Genomic DNA, 16740 nt, shown 5'->3' with positions numbered 1-16740 from the left:
AGCTGTGGGTTAAGAGAAGGATAAATCAGCTTTAAATCCATTTATTTTCTGAATCCCAAAGAAACCCATCCTAAATCCCGGAATCCTGGAATTCCCATCCCACAGGAAAACTGGGATGGATTTTTCCCACAAATTCCCAGCAAAGTGAAGACAGGAGAGAGAGAAAAAACAAAAATCACAATTCCAAGAGATTTAATAAGGAATTACAGGTGGAAAATCCTTCTGGCACACGGAATTCAGGCGATTTACAGCTCCGGGATGGGTTTTCCAAGGAATATTCCACGTTTTTTTGGGATATGTTGGAATTGACACAACCCACAGAACACGGAGTCGGTGCTAAAACCCCACCACGATAAAAAATATGGCACAAAAAAACACCCAAAAAACGCTCAAATCCCAAAGATTTCCATCCGGGAATTCCGGCTTGGAATCATCCCAATCCCGGATCCTGAAAAAACACGGATTTGGCGCGGAAATCCGCTGGGAAATCCCGGGAAAAACGAGGGGTGGGAATTTCTTCTCCTCTCCCGGGAAAGCGGCAGCGATTTGGGGGATGGGAAACAACGGGAGAAGCTTGGAGAGGATCGAATTCCCGGGAAAAAAAATCCATGGATACGGAATTATCGGCGGATTATCCCAGAAAAAAAAAAAACTTGGGATAATTTTGAGTCCAGTCCTAAGGAAGATGAAGGGATAAAACCTCGGAAACAACGCCCTCAGAAACGTTTGGGGTTTTCTTATCCCAAAGTTTGGCCGGATTCCCAAAAAAAAAATTGGGAAAAAATTCCCACCGAATCCAAGGATTTGAAAAATGTTGAGTTGAAAATGTGGGATTTGAAAGCAATAGCAAAAAGATGGAAATTTAAATGAAAAAAATTAAATTTGTATTAAAAAAAGATTGAAATGTCAATTAAAAATGTATTTTAATTGAAATAAAAATTGAATTGAAATAAAAAGATTAAATTCAAAAATTAAATTTAAATTAAAAAAATTAACATTCAAAAATTAAATTTAAATTCAAAAATTAACATTCAAAAATTAAATTTAAATTCAAAAAATTAACATTCAAAAATTAAATTTAAGTTCAAAAAGATTTAATTTTATGTTACAAAAATAAATTAAAATATAATTAAATTTAAATTTAAAAAGGTTTAAATTTAAATAAAAAGGATATAAATTTAAATAAAAAAAGAAAATTAAGAGATACTTAAAAGAAGATTGAAATTAAAATTAAAAAAAATTACTTTTAAATTAAAAAATTAAATTAAAATATATTTAAATTTAAATAAAAAAGAAATTAATATTAAAAGATATTTAAACTAGAAATGTAATTTTAAATTAAAATCTAAAAAATTTCAAAATTTAAATTTCAATTAAAAATTAAATTTAAATATAAAACGAAATTAAAATATATTTAAATTTAAATAAAAATAAATTAATATTAGAAGATATTTAAATTTCAATTAAAAATTAAATTTTAAATTAAAAACGAAAAAATTTCAAAATTTAAATTTCAATTAAAAATTAAATTTAAATAAAAAATTAAATTTAAATATATTTAAATTTAAATAAAAAATAAATTAATATTAAAAAATATTTAAATTTAAATAAATAATTTAAAATTAAAATGTAAAAAATTTCAAAATTTAACTTTCAATTAAAAATTCCACTGGATGGCTGAAACGAGAATTTTTCCTCTGGAATTTCAACAATTTCTTCCCTCAACCAGAACCAAGTGCAAATTTCAGCCTGGAACTGAAAATATTCCCATTTTTTTGGGAATTCTGGAAAAGCCTCAAAATGTTTTCGTCACCACCGAGTGCAAATAAATGAAAAAAAATCAGGATTGGCTCCAAGGGATTTTAGGGAAAGAGCTGGAGAGGGAATTCCCGGCCTGGAAAGCAGCAAAGTGCAAAAGGACGATAATTAATTAGCGGTGAATTAATTAATTCGGAATCAGTCTGGTTTTGTTTCATCCCTTCCCATTTCCAGGAGAATCCGCGGGTTCGGCTCCATCCCCATCAGAAATTCGGATTCTTGTAGCCAAAAAAACCTTCTGGACCTCAGCAAGGGCCCAACGTGATCCAAGATCCAAACGATATCCAAGATCCAAACATCCAAGGTCCATCCATGATCCAAGATCCAACTTCATCCAAGATCCACCCATGATCCAAGATCCATCCTCAGCCAAAATCCAACCATCCAAGGTCCAAACCTCATCCAAGGTCCAACCTCTTCCAGGATGCGACCATCCAAGATCCAAACGTGATCCAAGATCCAACCATGATCCAAGTTCCAACCATCCAAAATCCAAACCTCATCCAAGATCCAACCTCAGCCAAGGTCCAACCTCGGCCAAGGTCCAGCCATCCAAGATCCAACCATGATCCAAGTTCCAACCATCCAAGATCTAAACCTCATCCAAAATCCAAACCTCATCCAAGGTCCAAACCTCAACCAAGATCCAACCTCATTCAAGGTCCAACCATCCAAAATTGCAGCCTCATCCAAGATCCAACCATGATCCAAATGTGATCCAAGATCCAACCTCAGCCAAGATCCAACCATCCAAGGTCCAACCTCAGCCAAGATCCAACCATCCAAGGTCCAAACCTCATCCAAGGTCCAACTTCATCCAAGGTCCAACCTCATTCAAGGTCCAACCATCCAACATACAACCATCCCAATTCCAACCATCCAAAACTGCAGCCTCATCCAAGATCCAAATCTCATCCAAGATCCAACCTCAGCCAAGATCCAACCATGATCCAAGATCCAACCATCCAAGATCCAAACCGCATCCAAGATCCAAACCTCATCCAAGATCCAAACCTCATCCATGAGCCAAACCTCACCCAAGATCCAACCTCATCCAGGATCCAAATGTGATCCAAGGTCCAACCATGATCCAAGTTCCAACCATCCAAGATCCAAACCTCATCCAAGAGCCAAACCTCATCCAAGAGCCAACCTCACCCAAGGTCCAACCATCCAACATACAACCTTCCAAATTCCAGCCATCCTAAACTGAAACCTCATCCAAGATCCAACGGTGATCCAAACATCATCCAAGATCCAACCTCACCCAAAATCCAAACCTCATTCTAGGTCCAACCTTATCCCAGATCCAATCTCACTCAAGATCCAACCATCCAAGATCCAAACCTCATCCAAAATCCAAACCTGATCCAAGATCCAACCTCAGCCAGAATCCAACCATCCAAAATCCAAACCTGATCCAAGATCCAACCTCATCCAGGATCCAACCATCCAAGATCCAAACGTGATCCAAGATCCAAACCTCATCCAAGATCCAAATGTGATCCAAGATCCAACCTCAGCCAAGATCCATCCATGATCCAAGATCCACCCATGATCCAAGATTCAACCTCATCCAAGATCCATCCATGATCTAAGATCAACCATCCAAGGTCCAACCTCATCCAAGATCCAAACCTCATCCAAGATCCAAACCTCATCCAAGGTCCAAACCTCACCCAAGGTCCAACGATCCAAGATCCATCCATGACTCAAGTTCCAACCATCCAAGTTCCAAACCTCATCCAAGTCCAGGAGCCGTTTCGATTTTCACCGGAACTCACCCCCAGCAGCGCCATTTTCAAACCTCATCCCAAAGCCCTTCCCAAAGCGTCTCTGGAAAAACAAATCCCAAAAAATCCCGGCTCTCCCCCATCCTCCCGCTCTTCCCGGCGTCGCCGTTCCGGCCGGGAAGTTACGTCAGCCTCCGCATGCGGCGGTTCTGGCGCTCGATGCCGAGCGTGGCGCGATCCACGGAGCTGCCGATGGAATCCAGGGCCTCGTCCTGCCTTTCCAGCTCCGCCTCCGTCTCCAGGGCCAGGCCCTTGAGCTGCTGCAGGATCTGCGGGAAACACGGAGAGATCCCGGTCAGGGCCGCGGGATAATCCCGGAATCCCGGGAATTTAAGGATTGTGCCGTGCTGTGGGCAGGGATAACGCCCACAATCCCAGGTGGATCCATGGAGGGAATGGAGGGAGCTTCCATGGGATTCCACATCCAAACAGGCAAGAGTGAGGAAATCCTGGGAATTCCTGTTCTGCCAGAATCCCGGGAATTCATTCTCTGTTGAAGAGGGAATCCTGGGAATTCCTGCTCTGTCACAGAGGGAATCCTGGGAATTCCTGTTCTGTCCAAGAGGGAATCCTGGGAATTCCTGTCCTGTCACAGAGGGAATCCTGGGAATTCCTGCTCTGTCACAGAGGAAATCCCAGGAATTCCTGTCCTGTCATAGAGGGAATTCTGGGAATTCCTGTCCTGTCACAGGTTGTTATTATTATTATATAATAATAATAATAATAATGATAATGATAATAATAATAATAATAATAATAATAATAATAATAATAATATACTTGTACCAATTAATTATCCTGTAATACTAATACTAATATTACTAATATTACTAATACTACTAATACTAATACTACTAATAATAATGCAACTTGTACCAATAAATGATTCTGGAATTTCCATCCCAGGCTTGAGGAATATTTCGAATATTCCCACAGAAATGGATTTCCAGGAATATTTGAAGGGACAATTCCTAATTGATCAAATCCATGGAATCAATTCCATTAAAAATTCATTAATTCTCAAATTAATTAAATCAATTCAACAATTCCTATCCAGAAATTCCATCCCAATTTTTACCTCTCGGATCTCCTTCACCTCTTCCTGGGAAACCTTTGTCAGCTGCTGCTGCTCCTGCCCTTCGGAGCTTCCCGCCGGAATTCCGGGATTCGCCGCCGCTCCCGGGAATCCGCCGCCTGCCAGAGAAATTCCAAGCTCAGCTTTTCCCTGCTTGGATGTGAAGGAAAAATTCCTGCCTGTGAAGGGGAGGTCTTGAGAATTCCCAGAGAAACTCCAGGATCCTTGGGAATGTCCGACAGAGCATCCTGGGAGGATGGAATTCCTCACAGGAATCCATACGGATCAACAAGGAATTCCGGGATCCAAGCGGTTGAGTTGTGCTTTGGGAAGCTGGGATGGCTCCCAATCCAATTTTTCCCATTCAATTCAGTTTTTCTGGGAATATTCAAGGTGTATTCCTGATAATTTTTCACCTGGAGGTGCCCAAATCGCTGGGATTTATTGTCGGAAGGAGCCTTTGGAAAACCGGGATCATTTCGAATGTGGGGATTCCATTGGAGCGGAGAAACAGCAACACGTTCCCGATCCATAACACGGGATTATCCCAGGATTTGGCTTGGGATGGATCCCTGCTATCCCAGGCTTTCCTTGGACACTTCCAGGGAATTCTCTGGGAATTCTCTGGGAATTCCAGCCCAGCCAGGAATTCCTTCCCAATATCCCGGCTATCACTCTTCCCTGCCCCAGAAACACCAAACCCTAAATCCCTCTCCAGAATCCCAACAAATTCCAAATCCTTGGAATTATCCAACGATCCGATCATCCCCGGATTCAGCTCCCATCCAAGCGGAAACCACGGAAGTTATTCCTTGTTATCCTTGTTTTCCAAAGGGGGAAAAAGCTGTTTATTGGGAATTCACATCCCACTTTCCCTCTGGAAAAGCGGGAATGACGGAATTCCCTATGGAAACTGACGGGCAGCTGTTGATTATTCCATGGAAATCGATCCAGCCGCCGTTTCCGCCCCACTCCTCCCACCCAGGCCGGGAATAATTCCCGGAAAAAGGAAAAAAATGTGGGAATGCCAAAAGAGCAGAGAAAGGATGAGGAAGGAGAGCTGGAATTCCCAGCAAATTTTTAGGGATAGAAGTGGCTGAAAGTCAGGAATATTTGGGTTCAAAGAGAAAAAGGCGCCGCATTTTTCCGGGAATTCCCGGAAAATCAGAACCCTCAAGGAATTTGGTCCCAGGGATAAGCGGGAAAAATTCATCCTCTCAAGGGATAAAATCTGGGAAAAGCAGGATTGGAATGATCCCACTGCTGATGGAATTCAGGATTTGAATCCAGGTTTATTTTTTCGGGATAAAATCGGATCCAAGCTGCTCCATAACAGCTCTCAATGATGAAAATTCCAATGTTTTTCCCAAAAAAAAAACAGCTGGAAAAAAGCTCAAAGCAGCCACAAATCATTCCAGATTATCCCTGAATTCCTTTTCCACAGGGAACGAAGCCTGAGTTGATTTTTTTGGAATTTAATTCCACAAATTTCTGGATAAACTGAGTTCAGGATTGGTGGAAACAAAGGATCCAGGCGGGATCGTGGCAGTTTTGAGGGAAAATCCAGAATTTTCCCCGAAATTTCCATCCTAAAAATCCCTGGATCGATTCCCGATTGGAAAACGAAGAGAGGGGCACAGAAAAATTGGAATTTTTTCCCCTCCTGATTTGATAAGAACGGGAAAAAATCAGGAAAAAATCCGTTTTCCATGGAAAAATCCCCAAGGATCTCACGCAGTCCGTGAGCGCCATCGTGTGACAAATCCAAGGAAAACGCCAAAAAAAACCTGGAAAAATCAGGATTTCAATCAGTTCCCCTCTGCTTCCCACATTTTTCCAAATTTAACAGGGAAGGAGAGCAAAATCCAGCTGGAAAACAGAAGGAAAACCGCTGGAAAAAGGCTGGAGATCCAATTATTTTCTGGAATTCCATAAAACTGAGAAGTTTTTGGGATAATAGGAAGGCAGGAGGGGATTTTTCCTTGGAGTTGCGTTGGAAAATTCCAGGAAAATTCCTCAGCAGCAGGAGATTCCCTGCCTTAAATTGCTGGATTTATTAATTATTTATAAATTAATAAACTTATATAATAATTAAAATAATATTATTTTAATAATAATTAACTATTAACAATGTTAATTATATGAATAATAATTAAATTTCATTAAACAATAAATTTAAGTTAATTTATACTTAAAAATTATACAAAATATAGTTATTGTAAGTATAAACATTAGTATAATGGCATAATTATTTATATTTTACACATTGACATTAATAAACAGTTATTAATAGTAGATCAATAATAATCTACTATAATTATTTACATATTGATATGGATTTACATAATTAGTTCATATATTAATGAATATTTCATTTTAATTTTAAATACTTAGTAATTTACATATAATTACATAATTATACTTATCAATAAAATTATACTAAACTACATTTCAATTATCTTTTAATTCTACAGAATTATATATTAATTACATATTAATTATATATTTTATATTTAATATTTAATTATACTTTAATTATAATTTTAATTCTTTTTCATTATAATTTTAATTACTTGATTTTAATTAGAATTTCAATTAACACATTTTAACATTATTATTAATTTAATAATTTAATTTAAATTTAATTTAATTGTAAATCTTTATAAATAATTTCCTCATCAATTTATTCCGGTTTTTCCAGCCGATTTTGGCGCTGTGGGATATAGAAAATTGGATATGGGATAATACTGATTATTAAATATGGGATATTAAATACAGGATATTAAATATTGGATACAGGAAATGAGAAATGGGATATTGATTATCGAATATTGTTTATTAACTATTGGATATGGGACTTTGGATACTGGATATTGGATACTGGACATGGGATATTAAATATTAATTATTTGATTTGGGATATTAAATATTAGATACCAGATATTGGTTACTGAATATTGGCTGTTGGGATGTGGGATATTGATTATTAAATATGGGATATTAAATATTGGATATAGGAATTGACAAATGGGATATTGGATATGGGATATTGATTAACTATCAGATATTAGACATTGGATATGGGATACTGGACATGGGATATGGGATATTAATTATTGGATATGAAATATTAAATATTGGATATTAGATACTGGATATTGGTTGCTGAATATTGCATATGGAATACTGGATATGGGATATTAATTATTAAATATGGGATATGGAATATTGGATACAGGATATTAAATATTGGATATGAGAAATGAGAAATAGGATATTGGATATTAAATATTGGATATGGGAAATCGGATGTGGGATATGGGATATAGAAAACTGGATATGGGATATCGGATATTGATTACTAAATACTGGATGTGGGATACAGGATATTGGATATGGAATATTGATTATTAACTATTGAATATGGGACACGGGACATCGGATATTGGATATGGGATACTGGATGTGGGATATTAAATATTGGATATTACATACTGGATATTGGATATTGATTATTGAATATGATATATGGGATATTGGATATGGGATATTAAATATTGGATATAAGAAATGAGAAATGGAATACTGGATATAAGAAATGAGAAATGGGATATTGATTACTAACTATTGGATATGGGATACTGGATGTTGGATATTGGATACTGGATATGGGATATTAAATATTGGATATGGGAAATTTGATGTGAAATATGGGATATTAACTACTGGGTGTGGGATATCGGATATTGATTATTAACTGTTGGTTCTGGGATACTGGATATGGGAAATGGGACACTGGATATGGGATACAGGATAATGGATATAGGATATTAAATATTGGATATGGGATATTAAATATTGGATATTAGAAACTGGATATCGATTATTGGATATTGAATACTGGATATGGGATATTGATTATTAAATATGGGATATGGAATATTGAATGAGGTATTAAATATTGGATATAGGAAATGAGAAATGGGATATTGATTATTAAATATTGGATACGGGATACTGGATATTGGATATGGGATGCTGGATGTGGGATACTGGATATGGGATGTGGAATATTAATTATTGGATATGGGATATTAAATAGTGGATATTAGATACTGCATATTGGTTACTGAATATTGGATATTGGGATGTGGGATATTGATTATTAAATATGGGATATTAAATATTGGATATAGGAAATGACAAATGGGATATTGGATATGGGATATTGATTAACTATCGGATATTAGACATTGGATATGGGATACTGGACATGGGATATGGGATATTAATTATTTGATATGGAATATTAAATATTGGATATTAGATACTGGATATTGGTTGCTGAATATTGAATATGGAATATTGGATATGGGATATTAATTATTAAATGCTGGATATGGGATATTGGATATGGGATACTGGATGTGGGAGATGGGATGTGGGATATGGGATATTGATTATTAACTATTGGGTATGGCATATGGGACACTGGATATGGGATATCAGATATGGGATATTAAATACGGGATATTGGATATTGATTATTAAATATGGGACATGTAGGATATTAAATACAGGATATGGGATATTGATTATTAAATATTGCATATGGGATGTGGGATATTAAATATGGGATATGAGATATGGGATATTAAATACTGAATATGGAATGTGGGATATTAAATATGGGATATGGGATATGGGATATTGATTATTAAATAGTGCATATGGGATGTGGGATATTAAATATGGGATATGAGATATGGGATATGGGATATTGATTATTAAATATGGGATATGGGATGTGGGATATTAAATACAAGATATTGGATATTGATTATTAAATATCGGATATGGGACGTGGGATATTAAATACAAGATATTGGATATTGATTATTAAATATTGGATATGGGATGTGGGACATTAAATATGGGATATGGGATATTGATTATTAAATACTGGATATGGGATGTGGGATATTAAATATGGGATATGGGATATTGATTATTAAATATTGGATATGGGATGTGGGATATTAAATATGGGATACGGGATATTGATTATTAAATATTGGATATGGGATGTGGGATATTAAATATGAAATATGAGATATGGGATATTAAATACTGAATATGGTACGTGGGATATTAAATATGGGATATGGGCTGTTGATTATTAAATATTGGATATGGGATATGGGATATTAAATATGGGATATGGGCTGTTGATTATTAAATATTGGATATGGGATGTGGGATATTGTTTATTAAATATCGGATATGGGATGTGGGATATTAAATACGGGATATGGAATATTAAATATTGGATATGGGATGTGGGATATTAAATATGGGATATTGATTATTAAATACTGGATATGGGATGTGGAATACTAAATATGGGATATTGGATATTGATTATTAAATATTGGATATGGGATGTGGGGTATTAAATATGGGATATTGGATATTGATTATTAAATACTGGATATGGGATGTGGGATATTAAAAATTGGGCACTGGATATGAGATCCAGGATATTGGATATCAGATATTCCCTTCCAGCTGGGAATTAACTCCAGGAAAAGCGGCAGCACCAAAGGCTCCGAAGCCACCCGGAGCTCATTCCCTGGATTTATCCTCACCGGGAATTCCCTGCAGTATTCCTTGGCAAACACCCGGAAACCTCCGGAGCCGGGAAATCCCCTCCAGCACCCACCTGCCCGCCAGAAATCCCCCTGGGGAGATTTCCCAGCTCCGGCAAATCCCAGCGCATCCTCCAAGAACTGGATTTTCCTGCTGAACTGCATCTCCAGGATGGGAATGGCCTCGGGCATGCGCGCGGCCAGCAGGCGGCAGGAAATGTCGGGTTTCCCGATGAATCTCTGCCGGATGCTGATCTCGTACGGAGTGTGAACGCGGATTTCATCCACATCCCGCGATTGGAAGCGCTGCAGGAGTTGGGAATTGCAATCCCTGATTTCCAAGCCGGATGGAAACACGGTGAGTTTGGCAGGTTTGGCGTTGGAATCTGGCCCGTGGGTGATGATGACGGGAATTCTCAGCAGGATTCCTTCCTGGATTTTGGGATCGGGAGGAGCGGGGTTTTCCTTCGGTTTCGCTTCCAAAGGGTTTTTCCAGAGTTTGATGCTGAAAGGCCACCAGGAAGGAGATTCCAGCTCCGTCAACAGCCTGGAAAGAGGGAAAGGTGAGTTTCTCCCAATTCCCTGGATCGGGAGAGGGAAAATCTCCAAGGAAATCCCCACAGACACGGAAATTCCTTAATCCCAAATCCAGCCTCCTCCTCAAAGCCATCCACGCTTTCCCAGGATCCAGGCGGTTCAAAGCCTGCCCTCTCCTCATCATCCACCAGAAAAATTCCCAGAATCCCACCTGGGAGGGAAGGAGCTGGAAGTGGATTTTTCCAGGTCCATATTCCCACTCCTGCCCATCCAAGGTTTTTTCCTGCTCTTTTTCCTTCACCCCCTCAGCCTGATGCCGCTTTTTCCTTTGCTCCACACCCAAATTCCCAGAAAACACACGGAAAATTCCAGGTTGACGCTCCAAAATCCAGCAGAAACTTCCCAGGAATGTCCAGCCTGCAGCTCCCTAAGGAAAACATTCCCAGAAAACAAGGCAGGGACTGGAATTGTTCAGATTCCACTCCTGCTCCAAGGAGAAGGGAAATAATCCAAATTTTTTCAACTGAAAACCAACAATGATCATCCCTAAAATCCTGATTTCACTCCCTTTTCATTCCCTTCTTTAAATCCATTAAAACTTTGGGATACTCCCAGGAATTCCCTTCAATTCCATAAAAACTGGGAAGAGCCGCTGGAATTTCTGCCTGAGCTCTGAGCTGGGGAATGTTCGGCTGCCCATAAATCCATGGAATTCCGAGTCCTTTCCCGTTCCTTCCCTCTCCTCACGCTCCAGAGGCCGCGTTCCCCTCGCTCCCGCTGGAATTTTATCCGGAGGCTTCAAAGATCAGGAAACGCTCAGCAAAAATATTCCCAAGGAACCCCGGCTGTTCCCATTCCCACCAATTCCAGCTTTTCCCCAGGGGTTGGAATATCGGGATATCCCAATCCGGCCATGAGCTCGCCCAAAAATTCCCAATTCCAGTCTCTTTCCTGTTCAGTCCCAAGGGTTTTCAAAGGTTTGGGGATATTCCTAGGAAATCAAGGCGAAGGTTTTCCAGGAAAGCTGTGGGGAAAAGGGTGGGAAAGGGCGGGAAAGGAAAGGGCGGGAAAGGAAAAAGGCGGGAAAAGAAAAAAGGGCGGGAAAGGAGAGGTTGGAGAGGAAAAAGGGAGGAAGAAAAAGGATGGGAAAGGAAAAAAGATGGGAAAGGAAAAAAAGTGGGAAAGGAAAAAAGGGCAGGAAAGGAAAAAGGCAGGAAAGGAAAAAGGGCGGGAAGGAAAAAGGCGGGAAGGAAAAAGGTGGGAAGGAAAAAGGCGGGAAGGAAAAAGAGCGGGAAAGGAAAAAGGCGGGAAAGGAAAAAGGCGGGAAAGGAAAAAGGTGGGAAGGAAAAAGGTGGGAAGGAAAAAGGTGGGAAAGGAAAAAAAGTGGGAAAGGAAAAAATGGCAGGAAAGAAAAAGAGTGGGAAAGAGTGGGAAGGAAAAAGGGCGAGAAGGAAAAAGACGGGAAAGGAAAAAGGCGGGAAAGGAAAAATGGCAGGAAGGAAAAAGGGAGGGAAAGGAAAAGGGTGGAGAGGAAAAAGGGAGGAAAAAAAGAATGGGAAAGGAAAAAAAGTGGGAAAGGAAAAAAGGGCAGGAAAGCAAAAGGGCGGGGAAGGAAAAAGAGCGGGAAAGAAAAAGAGTAGGAAGGAAAAAGGCGGGAAGGAAAAAAGGTGGGAAGGAAAAAAGGCGGGAAGGAAAAAGGGCGGGAAGGAAAAAGGGCGGGAAGGAAAAAGGGCGGGAAGGAAAAAAGGCGGGAAGGAAAAAGGTCGGGAAGGAAAAAGGTCGGGAAGGAAAAAGGGCGGGAAGGAAAAAGGGCGGGAAGAAAAAAGGGCAGGAAAGGAAAAAGGGCAGGAAAGGAAAAAGGGCAGGAAAGGAAAAAGGGCAGGAAAGGAAAAAGGGCGGGAAGGAAAAAAGGGCAGGAAGGAAAAAGGCGGGAAGGAAAAAGGGCGGGAAGGAAAAAGGCGGGAAGGAAAAAAGGTCAGGAAGGAAAAAGGCAGGAAGCAGCAGGCGGCACCAGGGATTTCCCAGGAATGGCAGCAGGGATGGGCTCCATTTATCCCAAGTTTTATTCCCACAGAGCCGGGCACAGCGGGAAGAAGAGATGGCGGCACTCCCAAATTCCCACGGCTGAATTCCCAACATTTCCAGCCTGTGGGCACAGAAGGCCTGGATTGGGAGGGATCCCAAGGATTATCCCATTCCATGGCAGGGAATTCCCAGCCTGGCCTTGGGCACTGCCAGGGATCCAGGGGCAGCCACAGCTGCTCTGGGAATTCCATCCCAGCCAGGAATTCCTTCCCAATATCCCATCAAACCAGTGGGAAGCCATTCCCTGGATCCTGTCCCTTATCCCAAATCCCTCTCCAGGCCCTGGAAGGGCTTCTGAGCTTTCCCTGGAGCTTTTCCATGAACATTCCCAACTCCCTCAGGCTTTCCCCCCAGAGCTGCTCCATCCCTCTGATGAAAAACCCAAAAATCCACGATTTTCACTTCCCAAAGACCTCCCAAAGAAATTCCAGCTCCGGGAACGTTCCCATTCCGTACCTGTCGGCCACATCCATGTCCCCCTCGATTTTGTGGAGTCCCCTCATGATGGAATCGAACTGTTCCCCTTGGGAATGCAGCACCTGGGCCGTGTCCTGCAGGCGTTTCTGGGATCCCTCCAACATTCCCGTTAATTCCTTCCCTTTCCCGTATTCCAACGCCGCTCCCGCCCCGGCCTCGGAGAGCAGCTGCTCCCTCCAGAAATGCTCCAGGATATTGAAAACCACATTCCTGTTGGGATGCAGGGAACTGAACCAGTGCTTGCTGCTCTTCTCCAGGATGGTCAAGGAGCTGAAGACGAAATGGGAAAATTCCTTCTTGATTTCGCTGATCCCGGAAAGTCGGAAATCCACCAGGAGCTCCCCGTTTTTGTCAGCCGTGAATCGGATGGAAACGGGAGTCAGGGAGAGCTTCCCGGGAATCCATTGTTTGCTGCTGTCCAGGTAATAGGAGCAAGGCCAGGAATGGATCCGGATGTCCTCGCTCATCCGCTCGCTCTTCCCGGTTTCCTCGTGCCGGGAAACGCTCTGGAATCCGCGGGAAAAATAAGGAAAAAATGGGAATTCTTCATAAACGGGTTTTTTTGGGATAGCTAAAAAAATTTGGAATTGTTTCTAATCGTGGCTTCCTATGGAAAACCCCATCGATATGGTCAGACAGTAATTCCATGAATATCCTGGAATATTCCCAGCTCGTCTCGGATTGCCACAGAGCAGCAGGGATGGAGGAAAATCCCAAAATTCAAGATTTCCTCTGGAAAAGCCCAGCGACATCACTGGCTGTGCGTTTTCCTGATAATTCCATGAATATCCTGGAATATTCCCATTCCCAGCTCATCCTTGGCTTCCCAGGGATTGGGGGGTACTGAGGAAAATCCAGGAGATCCCAAAATTCCAGCTCATTCCTCGTTCTAAATCCCTGCTCCCTCCCATTCCCCTCCGGCAGCTCAACTTCCAGGCACGTATTCTAGGAATTCTCCAGGAATTCCCAATATTCCTCAGGAATGGTCAATATTCCCCAGGAATTCCCAATATTCCCTGAGAATTGCCAGTATTTCTCAGGAATTCCCAATATTCTCCAGGAAATCCCAGCATTCCATGGGAATTCCCAATATTCCCCAGGAATTCCCAGTATTCCCCAGGAAATCCCAGTATTCCTCAGGAATTCCCAATATTCTCCAGGAAATCCCAGTATTCCCTGAGAATTCCCAGTATTCCCCAGAAAATCCCAATATTCTCCAGGAAATCCCAGCATTCCCTGGGAATTCCCAGTATTCCTCAGGAATCCCCAATATTCCAGTATGAGGAAATCCCAGGAATTCCTGTCCTGCCAGAGGTACAGAGGGAATCCCAGGAATTCCTGCTCTGTCCAAGGGGAATCCTGGGAATTCCTATTCTGTCACAGAGGAAATCCTGGGAATTCCTGTTCTGCCAGAGGTGCTGAGAAAATCCTGGGAATCCCAGACAAAATCCTGGGAATCTCTGTTCCGCCAAAGGTACTGAGGGAATCCCGGGAATCCCTGACAAAATCCCAGGAATTCCTGTTTTGCCAAAGAGGAAATACCAGGAATCCTTGATGGAATCCTGGGAATCTCCATGGAAATCCTGGGAATGCCTGAGGAAATCCTGGGAATTCCTGCTCTGTACAATCCCAGGATGCTCCAAGCCCCATCCAGCCTGGCTTTGGACATTCCAGGGATCCAGGGGCTTCTCTGGGAATTCCATCCCAGCCAAGAATTCCCGATTTTCCATCCAAGCAGTGGGAGCCATTCCCTGTGTCCCATCCCTCCATCCCTTATCCCAAATCCCTCTCCCTTCAGGCACTCCAAGGATCTTTCCCTAATCCCAGAAAATTCCTCATTTTTCCCAATCCCACTTGGAAAAGCCACAGGACAAACCCCAAACCCCTCTCTGGCTCCTTGGCTCCAGAACCTTCCTCTCCTCCCACGGAATTCCAGAATTGCTGAGCTTGGAAAAGCTCTCCGAGGCCATCGGATCCACCCCATCCCCGATCCCAGAGCCACCTCCAGGAATTCCTTGGACACTTCCAGGGATGGGGATTCCAAACCTCCCTGGGCAGCTCCTTCCAGGAAGGAATTTTCCCAAAATCCCACCTCAATCTTCCTCTCCTCCTGTCCTCGTTCCCTGGGAGCAAGTCCCAAATTCCCCTCCTGTCAGGGACACCCCTCTTTTCTCCGGGATCAACATTCCCAGCTCCCTCAGGAGTCCCCATTCCCACAAATTCACCATTATCCACCAATTTCTTGGATTATCCCGATCCCCTCCCAGCTCATCCCTTCCCTATCCCTGAATTCCAAATCCCAACATCCAAATCCTGGCTCGGCTTCCGATGCCTCTTCCAGCCTTCCCTCGCTCCCAGCCCAGGATGGAATTCCTGGAGCTTCCCAATCCCCATTCCCAGCTCCCAGTTCTCCCAGTCCCCATTCCCAGTTCCCAGTTCTCCCAATCCCCATTCCCAGCTCTCCCAATCCCTATTCCCAGTTCCCAGTTCTCCCAGTCCCCATTCCCAGCTCCCAGTTCTCCCAGTCCCCATTCCCAGTTCCCAGTTCTCCCAATCCCCATTCCCAGCTCTCCCAATCCCTATTCCCAGTTCCCAGTTCTCCCAATCCCCATTCCCGGTCCGGAGCCTCCCCAGCCCCGGGTTCGAGTCCCGGTCCCGACACCAAACCCAGCCCGGCGCCGCCAGACCCCGGTTCGAGACCCCCCGGTCCCGGTCCCGGTTCGGAGCCCCCCAAACCCCAACCCGCGAACCCTCAGCCCCATTTCCAACCCCAAACCCCTCCCGCCCCATTTCGAGCCCCCTCCGCCCCAACCGAGCCCCCCCGGTCCCGACACCAAACCCAGCCCGGGCCCACCGGCCCCGGTTCGAAACCCTCCCGGTCCCGGTCATGGATCGGAGCCTCCCATTCCCGGCACGGAGCCCAAGTTTGTGACCCCTCAGCCCCATTTCCAATCCCGAGCTCAACCCCCAGCCCCTCCCCCCCATTTCGAGCCCCCTCAGCTCCATCCGAGCCCTCCCGGCCCCGACACCAAACCCAGCCCGGGCCCACCGGCCCCGGTTCGAGACCTCCCGGTCCCGGATCGGAGCCCCCCAAACCCCAACCCGTGACCCCTCAGCCCCATTTCCAATCCCGAGCTCCACCCCCAGCTCCTCCCGCCCCATTTGGAGCCCGCTCAGCCTCACCCGAGCCCCGTCCGAGCTCCGCCGGTCCCTCACGCACCTCCCTCAGTGCGGCACCGAGCCCGCTCCGCGCCTGCGCCCTCCGCGCGCTCTCATTGGCTGAGCTCCGCGCATCCGCGCCTTCCTA

General features: G+C 43.0%; 1 protein-coding gene across 2 annotated transcripts; it reads right to left on the bottom strand.

Annotated features, from left to right (window-relative positions):
• Positions 1 to 1656: 1656 nt before the first annotated feature.
• SNAP47 (synaptosome associated protein 47) lies at positions 1657 to 16686 on the bottom strand. 2 transcript variants are annotated; one of them, XR_009276949.1, is made up of 6 exons: positions 16617 to 16686; positions 13413 to 13939; positions 10409 to 10881; positions 4690 to 4805; positions 3559 to 3880; positions 1657 to 2316 (listed from the first exon to the last, which is right to left on the bottom strand). XR_009276949.1 is itself a non-coding variant. In XM_058832784.1 (5 exons), exons 2-5 carry the CDS (start codon positions 13898 to 13900, stop codon positions 3734 to 3736), a joined length of 1224 nt encoding a protein of 407 aa, XP_058688767.1. In that variant the 5' UTR covers positions 13901 to 13939; positions 16617 to 16686; the 3' UTR covers positions 3483 to 3733. The 2 variants fall into 2 exon arrangements, 1 of the variants encoding a protein (XP_058688767.1); XM_058832784.1 differs by lacking the exon at positions 1657 to 2316 and having other exon boundaries at positions 3483 to 3880.
• Between the last annotated feature and the right edge of the window lie 54 nt (positions 16687 to 16740).

Source organism: Poecile atricapillus, chromosome 2, assembly GCF_030490865.1.
Source record: "Poecile atricapillus isolate bPoeAtr1 chromosome 2, bPoeAtr1.hap1, whole genome shotgun sequence".
Taxonomy (NCBI): domain Eukaryota; kingdom Metazoa; phylum Chordata; class Aves; order Passeriformes; family Paridae; genus Poecile; species Poecile atricapillus.
The sequence above is the reverse complement of the archived record's forward strand: the minus strand, read 5'-3'. Positions and strand labels throughout refer to the sequence as shown.